The sequence below is a fragment of the Tribolium castaneum genome, chromosome 2, assembly GCF_031307605.1.
Source record: "Tribolium castaneum strain GA2 chromosome 2, icTriCast1.1, whole genome shotgun sequence".
Taxonomy (NCBI): domain Eukaryota; kingdom Metazoa; phylum Arthropoda; class Insecta; order Coleoptera; family Tenebrionidae; genus Tribolium; species Tribolium castaneum.
In genome coordinates this window covers 14,172,771-14,183,176 of record NC_087395.1, presented here as the reverse complement: position 1 = coordinate 14,183,176, position 10,406 = coordinate 14,172,771, and the positions used below count along the sequence as shown (strand labels likewise).

Genomic DNA, 10,406 nt, shown 5'->3' with positions numbered 1-10,406 from the left:
TTGGAAACCGTAATCAAATCCCCCACATTTGCTGGTATTGACCACTGCAGGTGTTTATTTTTGCATTTTTTTTAACTTTATTCTTTCTGTCCGATTGATGTTATTCTCATAAGTTTTAAGCTAACAAAAAAATGATCACAGATATGTATCGGAGGAAAATCTTCAAACAATAACAAGTGGTTATCCGAAAAGTTATCAGATAAAATGTTATTACGTAAGCAACGAAGGTCGTTCATTATTGTTGAGTACACATACCTAAAACAATGTGATACAAGCTACCAGAAATAATAAATATGGAAATACGAGACTTAAAACAGTGAGTATTTTTAATTTTAGCACCACTTACCTTTCGTATTTATTACCTTTAATCTTTTTTGAATTGTTTCATTTATTAGCTACTAGTTTACAATTTAAACAAAGTTTTATATTATCACAAATAAAAAATAGCATGGTCATTGTTGAGTCACTGGACTGAAAACTTATTGCTAAAATAATTTTAGAGCTGAAGAACTGCTTGTGAAATCAACACACGAAAACATTTTTGACTACATTGATGAAGAAATAGTTTCGTGGGATTTACCCAACCATGGGGATTATCCAGATCTGGTACCAAAAATAACTGACTTGGTTTACAAATTATACACAGAAATATTCCCGGAACAAAACAATCCCAGGAACTTTGCGGCCTTCCAGTGGTAATAATTTATAGGCAATTTGTTGTACTTGTTCTTTCATTGGTGATTTCAAGGATTATTTTTGATAAAATCCACGATTTGGTCGTGCCATGCATTAAAGCGAATTTGTTCCGAGAAGATGAAAATTTCTTCGAACGGTGCTCATTTTTGTGCAAAATTAACGTCTCGGCAAGGGAATTTGGCGCTGATGATAATTATAGTATCCCGTTATGTGCTGCCGTAATTGAAAATATTTTTTTAACTGATGCGTGTAATGTTTTTTTTAGGTTGTGGAATTGTCGGTTATAGACAAATATAAAAGTCCCAACGAGAAAATGAACTGTTTGTGCAGTACGTACGATTTAGTATTTGCGGAAATAAAGACAGCGATGGTTTCAGTAATTTCAGAAAGGTCAGGTAAGTTGCATCTTGATTTATTGTATGTACTAGGTTTTTTTAATTGTTAATAATTACAGATAAGGAAATTGAAATTCCCATTATTGACAACAAGGACATAATGCCTGTGCTTATGGTGGTAATTCTTAGGTCGAAATTACGCTACATGTTGAGCAATTTATTTTATATTAAAACTTTTTATTTAAAGATAGAAGAAAATCGAGAAATTTTGTAAGTGTTAGGCGTCTTTTTTATGAACTAAATTGACTGATATTTTAGTGATATATTTAAATCGTTTGAAACTGCTGTTGATAGATTAATGCAGTTGGATGTTGATATTATGAAGCCTATGAAAGGACTTTTTCAAAACAGTTTAGATTTGGAGGAATACATGAAAATTACGTCCAGCCCTGGAGAAGAAAAAATAGAAAAGGCAACTTTAATCGATGAAGCAAATCAACGAGTTTTGAATTTAATAACACGGTCTACAGGCGAAGATCAACTTTTTTAATGAAATAAAACGAACGATATTGTTTAATTGTGATGTTAGAAAAATAAACTAATTGATACATAAGAATATCTAGTTTTATATCCTCCTTTTTTATTAGATTTTTAGCATTAATTTCCAGCCGAAACTTTGAAAATGATTTTGAATTTTCAAATTTGTGCGGTGACGCTTTGGTGGCGACGGTTGAAACTAAATTCTCCCACCGCGAAACCGCAGATTTCTGCATGACCGACCAAATCTTTTCGGTTTTGCGCAGGCCCCTGAAAGTGTATACAAATTATGTGTTCACTGGGAGGGGTGGGGCAAAGGGGGGAAACGGCTAAAATAGTTCGTGTGCTCCAGCTTAGAGGTCGCGTCAGTTGCAAAGAAATCTGTAAATATAAAGGAATCTGTCACACATTTTGCTAAAAGTAAAGAAGGTTCACTTAAAAATAATCGACGTGCGCACACTTCTCTTTTTAATTCTTTGATTTATCAACAGCCGATTATTTTGCTGTCGTTGCGGTTTTTGGCGACATTTTGTTTTAATGTGTTTTAAAGACTTCAGAAAACGATTTAACGTGATTTTTTGGATGTTTTTGTGATCAAACATCTCTACTTTTATATGGATCTTTTATTTGAATCTAGTGTATAGTGTGAATGACAGTGTTTTAATGAAGGATGAATCAACTTAAGGCAAATTAAGGTAAACGTTACTGAAAGGTGTCTATACAACAATTAATTGCGATTTCTAGATATTAATCAATCAAGGATCACACAAACTTCTCTAATAAGGGAATTTCTTGATGTTTAGGAGATGAAGACCGTCCTTGGGGATGATAACGGTTCTTGGGATGTAATTGAAAATCCCATGTAGATGAGTTAAATATAATGTGCAGTAATTAATAGGTATATCATAATAATAAATAATAAATAAATAAATTTATTGTAGTTGCGAAGCTAGTATTTTGTGAAAGCAGGGAGTTTAGGACTTGCTATGGTTCAAGGTTTTCAAATCCGTCATGTCCCTCTATGTCTTAATCTTTTATGTTGTTTTACACAATGTTATAACGCCTATGCCTGTTAAAAAACAAGGTTTGTCCTTTTTGTGATTGCTTAAGTTAGAAACTAAGCGAAAAAACGTATTCTACAAGTATCATACAAGTTAATCAATATTAAAGCCTACTATTATTATAAATTTAAATGATTACATGGTAGTTTTAATCAGTTAACTTCCAGTTATAGTTATGTATATCAGATATGTGGCTTGTATTTACTTGTAATTCTCTTGTGTTTGAGTAATTTACTAATAACTATGATGCAATCGAGATTACTTTTAAAAAATTTGAAAACTTATCAAAAACTTTGACATCAAACTGTTAAAGTACGTGTTAGGGCCGCTTTTACAAACGTCCGTAAACCTTATAACCGCGAATAAATTTCGAAAAATAGTTGTTTAAATTTAGCCTTAAGGGACTTAAAAATTGGACTATTGTCAAAGGTTCCAAGCAATTTTTTTTATTTTTTTGCTTTTCTGAACAGTCTGTAGACAAGTAATTAAACCAACAAAACTGATGTATTTATACAGACTGATCCCGAAATACTGTGTCTGTTAGCAATCTGAATTTAAATTTTAAAGGATACCAATAGTGTACACTTTCAGGTAGCAATTCAATAATTTAATCTGATGCCAACATACTCAGTTTCTCTGAATCATTGTGTATATTTAGACAATGTATTTACATATATTATTACATCTGAGTATGTTTATGAAGAACAATTCGAGTTAAATTAATTTTGCCTATACATTCCAGCACGTTATTATTTTTTTAATAAATTTTTATTGGAAAGACTTTGTTTCATTTTATTAAGCGATGTTAAATGTTTTTGTGCTATTGCAACTGTTACAGATGCTTTTTTATTAAAATGTCTCGTAACAGTGCATGAGTACAGAAACATTTAACATTTATAATTCTTTGAATTTGGAAAATAAATAAAATGTCCTGTTTGAATTTCCCGCTATTATCGAATTAGTTCGTTCTCCCAGGGTTAGGTGGCGCTTTCGCGAAAAAACGAGGGGTAGACAGAGAGATTCGCTTCTTCCTCTCTCTTATTCTATGGTTTTGCGCTTTTTCTGGTTGCGATTGTGAGTGTGGTGTTGAATTTTGTGTTAAATCCATCAAAAACGACGCAAAAAGGTAATAACCACTGAATTAGCATAAACTAGAAAAAATCCCGATCAAAAATTGCGCACAGCTTGATTGAAAATCGACTCGTCACTCGCAAACAATCGTCAGTTGAAATTCAGTATTTTGGGGTTACAATCCGAATAACTGAAGGGTGTAGCATAAATTTGCGCGTATTTGGCTGGATTAAGCGTGAATTTGGCGGCGAGGTCGGGGTTTTTGCCCGTGTTTTTGCGTTTGTTTTGATGTCTCGTTATGAAGGTTAGTTTTTGTTGACTTGAGTGAATCTCTTGGTTCTAGCACGTAAATTTGATGGAATGATTGATTGGGAAGTTTGTTACTGAGGGTCTGAACGAAAATTGTTGAGAAAATGGCAACACTAGGGCATCAGGCAGCTGCACAACTGCTTGATTTCTCCCAGAAGCTGGACATAAATTTGCTCGATACCGTGGTCGGGAGCATGTACGAGGGCAACGGGGAGACACAGAGGATCGCACAGGAGGTGCTCACGACGCTGAAGGAGCACCCGGACGCGTGGACGCGCGTCGACACAATCCTCGAGTTCTCAAACAACCAGCAGACCAAATACTACGCCCTGCAGATTCTAGAACAAGTCATCAAGACTCGGTGGAAAGTCCTGCCGAGGAACCAATGCGAGGGCATCAAGAAGTACATCGTTTCTCTGATCATCAAGACCAGCTCGGACCCGGAGACCCTTGAAGCCAACAAAACGTATTTGAATAAGTTGAACATGATTCTAGTACAAGTCTTGAAGCGTGAGTGGCCTAAAAACTGGGAGAGTTTCATCCCCGACATCGTGGGGGCGAGCAAAACGAACGAGAGCTTGTGTCAAAACAACATGATCATATTAAAATTGCTGAGTGAGGAGTTGTTCGATTTTTCTTCGGGACAGATCACGCAAACTAAAGCCAAGCATTTGAAAGATACGATGTGCTCAGAATTCTCGGCCATTTTTCACCTCTGCCAGTTTGTCTTGGAAAATTCGCAAAATCCACCCCTGGTTAACGCCACCCTTGAGACACTATTAAGGTTTCTAAACTGGATCCCGCTTGGGTATATTTTCGAAACGAAGCTGATAAACACACTGATTTTTAAATTTTTAACTGTTCCTATGTTCCGAAACGTAACACTTAAGTGTTTAACTGAGATCGCTGGAGTTACCGTTAGTAATTACGACGATATGTTTGTTAATCTTTTCACCCAGACTATGACACAACTGGAGGTGATGTTGCCACTGCAAACTGACATCAAGTCAGCTTACGCTGGTGGGCAGGACCAGGAGCAGAATTTTATCCAAAATCTTGCTTTGTTTCTGTGTACTTTCCTGAAAGAGCACGGGAATTTGGCGGAGACTTCCGGTCAGGTCGAAGTATTACGCAACGCTTTACGTTACTTAGTTTTAATATCCGAAGTCGAGGAAGTCGAAATTTTTAAAATTTGTCTCGAGTACTGGAACACTCTCGCTTCGGAGTTGTACCGCGAGGTCCCCTTTTCGGGGGCCGCGACGATCTTCTTCGGTGCTCGGAGGGCTTTGTACCAGGAAGTGTTGAACAAAGTCCGGTACATAATGATTTCGCGGATGGCGAAACCAGAGGAGGTGCTCGTTGTTGAAACTGATAATGGAGAAGTTGTGAGAGAGTTTATGAAAGATACCGATTCGATAAATCTGTACAAAAACATGCGAGAAACTTTAGTTTATTTAACTCATTTGGACTACGCGGACACTGAGAGGATTATGACTGTGAAGCTGCAGAACCAAGTGAACGGGAGCGAGTGGTCTTGGAAGAACCTCAACACGCTGTGCTGGGCCATCGGGAGCATCTCGGGGGCGATGCACGAAGAGGACGAGAAGCGCTTCCTGGTGACCGTCATCAAGGACCTGCTGGGGCTGTGCGAGCAGAAACGCGGCAAAGACAACAAGGCGATCATCGCCTCCAATATTATGTATGTCGTGGGGCAGTATCCCCGGTTTTTGAGGGCACATTGGAAATTTCTAAAGACTGTAGTCAATAAACTGTTCGAATTTATGCACGAAACACACGATGGAGTCCAAGACATGGCTTGTGATACGTTTATCAAAATCGCCTTGAAATGCAGACGACATTTCGTTACGACACAAATCGGTGAATCATGCCCTTTTATTGAGGATATTTTAAGTTCCGTTTCTACTATAATTTGTGACTTACAGCAGCAGCAAGTGCATACTTTTTATGAGGCTGTTGGGTACATGATCTCTGCGCAAGTTGACACTGCGACGCAGGAGGCTTTAATCGAAAAATATATGATGTTACCTAACCAGGTAATAAAAAATATAAATCTTAGGGTCATGACAAAGAATCGTGTGGCTTTTGTAACAATTTTTGTATTATTTATCATTTTTTGTTGAAGGTTTGGGACGATATTATTAGTCAAGCCAGTAAAAACGTTGACATCTTGAAAGAGATCGATGTTGTTAAACAATTAGCGAGTATTTTAAAAACCAACGTTAGGGCTTGCAAAGCTTTAAATCATGCGTATGTGATGCAACTGGGGAGAATATATTTGGATATGCTTAACGTTTATAAGGTGAGTTGTTGTTACTTATTTTATTTTATTGTTGCAAGAATGAACTTTGATTTATTTGAATGTAAATGTGTAATTTACAAAACGGTACGACACAATTTTTATATAACATTGATATAAATTGCAGATTTGACCTAATTTTTTCATTATTTTCTAGTAAATTCATTGGATCAGTATTGTTGAATAAATCACAAGTTGCATAATGTTGCACATAATTTTACATTTAAAAGAATGGACAAATTACCATACGTAGAGATAAAGTGTTTTTTGTAATTTTACAACCAACACGTAGCGAGTTAAGTTAAATTACATTGCTGTGGTTTTTCCTCTATTTTTAATCTTACAGAATTGTTGTGTCCACATGCATAAAAATATAAAGGGTCCTGTGTTCTATTATTAATTAATTAGTTTTGCTGTTACTGTACTCTTTTTGCCCGGTTATTTTACATTGTTACTGTGTATAAATGTGTACACATTGCAAAACGATAAATAGTACATATATTATGAATTTGTTTTTGGCTTAAAGGGTTATGACATCATCTTGGTGCCCGGAAAGATTGACACAAAAATTAAAAAAAACTCGACTATTAAATGCTTAAAACAATACTTATTTTAAAAAATTGGTATTACGAACAAATGAAAAAAATTGTGGAAAACTGTCGTCGAGTAGGATCTTTTATGAACATTATTATCGTTGTCTAAAGTAATAAGATTAACAATTTACCTCAAAAGAAAAGTTGTGCTATTGCTATTGTGTAGCGTAGTTTAAAAAAAAATATAGAATTGACTTTTTACTGACTTTTATAAATGTAAATATCCAGGAATTTTTTTTAAATTTCAATGTTGCACCGTAGAGATACATCACATTCCTTATATGAGAGCACTAGATATATTTAAAATATTTTTATTTAATGTAATATTATTTCTAAATCGTGTATAAATAATAAATTAACAGGTTGTTACGCTGCAAACAATAAAGTTAATTCGAGTCATATTTTCTCTTTTCGCAAGATGCACTAAATTGCATAAAATAAACACCAGCAGGAAGTGAATAGTAAAAAAAATTGAAATATAGTGTACTTTAAGATAAATCCTTACAAACACGTGTGATAAGATTTCTTCAAGCATATGTTCAACAGACGCAATAACAATATTTGTAGTAATTTATTCTGTGACAAACCATTCCGCATTTTTAAGATGCTAAATATTTCGAATTCGTAGGATATTTTTTTTTGTTTAAAGACTTAACACTAATGCTAGCAATGCTATCTATTTATAGAATTTTGCACAATGTATTTTTATACGAAATCATAAACAAAACAACGGCGAGATCAATATTCGCATATTTTTAAATGAATTTAGTTACGATATGTAAAACGTGAGTTTTTAGAAGTGTTACAATTGCTCTTGTTTGTGTAAATGGGTTTTACGCAATTTAATCTTGAAGGAGCTTAGATTACCATGATTTTTTTAGAATTTTATCAAATTGGAGTAATAGTAACTCAGCTAAACAAATTATTCAACCATTTGTTTTAACACTTTGTTTTGTGTATTCCAGTTATGATTCCAGTTAAACATTACATTTGTCACAAGTCTTTGAACTATTGTTTTCAGCTCGTTGTTTCGACAACATGACACTCGCTTTCACATTACGACCAATGTCTTTTACTCTTTCTATTTTTTTATTTATTTTGTTTCAAAAGATAAAATATTGAATGTGTAGACTTGGGAATAAAAACAACCGGAAAATTACAAAGCAACACTCGGAAAAATTGTACTCATTTGTCCAGTGTTTGAATGCTAAGGCTCACAGAATTGCGTATTTTCCAGGTCATGTCGGAAAATATAACAGCAGCTATAGCATTGAACGGTGAGATGGTAACAAATCAGCCGCTAATCAAAGCAATGCGAGTGGTTAAGAAAGAAACGTTAAAATTAATATCAGACTGGATATCGAGGACGCACGACCATGCTATGGTTATGGAAAATTTCATACCTCCATTTTTAGATGCCGTGCTATTAGATTATCAAAGAACGGCCGTACCTTCGGCCCGAGAACCCGAAGTTCTCAGCGCTATCGCTACTATAGTTAACAAACTGGAAATGCACATAACATCAGAGGTAAAGTTACAATTTGTTATTTTTGAATCACTCCACTGAACAATTATTATACAGGTTCCAAAAATATTCGACGCTGTGTTCGAATGCACACTAGCAATGATCAATAAAGACTTTGAGGAATATCCCGACCATCGAACGAATTTCTTCCTTCTACTTCAAGCAGTCAATAATTTCTGCTTCCCGGCCTTCCTGAGCATACCTCCCGCGCAATTCAAGCTCGTCCTGGACAGCATAATATGGGCGTTCAAACACACGATGAGAAACGTGGCCGATACAGGCTTGCAAATTTTGCTCAAGTTATTACAAAATGTCGAGCAGTTCGAACATGCAGCTCCTAGTTTTTATCAAACTTATTTAACCGATATTTTGCAACATGTCTTCTCGGTTGTAACCGATACGTCACATACGGCAGGATTGTCAATGCATGCTACGATCCTGGCGTATATTTTCTCATTGGTGGAATCGGGAAGAGTCAATTGTCAGTTAGGACCAACAGCCAATAACGTTCTCTACATACAAGAATTCACCGCGACGTTGTTGAGATCTGCGTTCCCGCATCTCACAGACAACCAGATCAAGATCACTGTGCAAGGGATGTTTAATTTAGATCAGGATATACCAGCGTTCAAGGAACACTTGCGAGATTTCCTCGTGCAAATTAGGGTAAGTCGTTTTTTCATGATTCGGACAAGTAATTGAATTAGTACTTACTTTCATTCTTTTCTAATTCAATTACTCGTTTCCCTCCAATTTCAATTCTACGCGTAAGTGCAAATATTTTGTGCGATAGAAATTATAAATATGATAACGTTTTAAGACTTTTCCAACTTATTTGAAATTAAAACAAATAAGTGTTGTTTGGTAGTTTTTTGGGTGTTTTTTTCGTTTTTGACACCGGCGGCGTATATTTTAGGAGTATACTGGCGAAGACGATTCGGACCTGTTCTTGGAGGAGCGCGAAAAAATGCTGCAGGCGGCGCAAGCCGAGAAGCGTCGAATCCAGCTCTCAGTACCTGGAATTCTAAATCCCCACGAGGTCCCTGAAGAGATGCAAGATTAGCAGTTTAACTTGTAGAAAACCTATTGTAAACTAATAATCTAAATCTTATAATTTAGAACGATATTTTTGTATTTGTATCATCCATAACATGCTGCATTTGGATGCAGTCTACTAGCGAAAACGTGTTTTGTGCGAGTTGAATAATTGGAAATTGCTTTTTGTTTAGGTTTTTTATACACAATATAATTTTAAGCAAAGTTGGTGACTTTTTTCTTCACGTCGGTTATGTTTGCATGTTTTTCTTCTTGGCACAAACATCGTTGAATGGAAATCACCTTACATTTAGGTTGAATGTATTTGAATGAATGATTGGCTTTTTGACTGTTGTTAGACGATTACGTTTTTATTTTTTCGGTTATAACTTGTTGGAATTCGAGTACTTATTGTTTCAGTTGAACAAGAACGCATACATTGATCTAATAATTCGAATTTGATAGATGAAAAAGTTTGTACATTTTTATAACAAAACTTGTGTATAAAAAATATATTATATAAAAATGAATTAGACATTTCAGTTGTTTGCATTTATTATCACATGTTTTTCGCGTTGGATCACTTTTTATATCTAGACTGCTGTATATATTGAAGCCAAGTTTTGGGTTGTGGTATGTTTGTTTTTAAGCAAATTTGCCAAATTTATTTATTTCTCTTTTTCACAGTATGTCAAAAGTGCTACGGTTACATTATTGTATTAGGAATTAGTTGCGTTTTGTATAAATGCTTTTCAAGTTGCTTTGTGAATCCATTGATATATTTTAGTCTATATATAACACTGTACCATAGGAAAACTTGTGGTACAATGAATCTGTAGTGTAGTTGTTAATAATTTGTGATCAATTTCAGTAATAAAATACACAAAACTGAAGCACCGGAATTTTATTCCCTACTGATAACTTAAA

The 10,406-nt window shown here is 35.0% G+C and overlaps 2 protein-coding genes across 2 annotated transcripts; both read left to right on the top strand.

The window, feature by feature from the left end:
- Positions 1 to 173: 173 nt before the first annotated feature.
- LOC661824 (ankyrin repeat domain-containing protein 27) lies at positions 174 to 1,647 on the top strand. Its single transcript, XM_962048.4, has 6 exons — positions 174 to 316; positions 501 to 695; positions 749 to 914; positions 962 to 1,091; positions 1,151 to 1,301; positions 1,350 to 1,647. The coding sequence occupies exons 1-6, from the start codon at positions 294 to 296 to the stop codon at positions 1,579 to 1,581; spliced, it is 897 nt and encodes a 298-aa protein (XP_967141.2). The 5' UTR covers positions 174 to 293; the 3' UTR covers positions 1,582 to 1,647.
- Positions 1,648 to 3,680: 2,033 nt separating this feature from the next.
- Positions 3,681 to 10,372, top strand: emb (embargoed). Its single transcript, XM_968740.4, has 6 exons — positions 3,681 to 3,755; positions 4,044 to 6,063; positions 6,153 to 6,329; positions 8,157 to 8,447; positions 8,502 to 9,110; positions 9,361 to 10,372. The coding sequence occupies exons 2-6, from the start codon at positions 4,114 to 4,116 to the stop codon at positions 9,505 to 9,507; spliced, it is 3,174 nt and encodes a 1,057-aa protein (XP_973833.1). The 5' UTR covers positions 3,681 to 3,755; positions 4,044 to 4,113; the 3' UTR covers positions 9,508 to 10,372.
- The last annotated feature ends 34 nt before the right edge of the window (positions 10,373 to 10,406 follow it).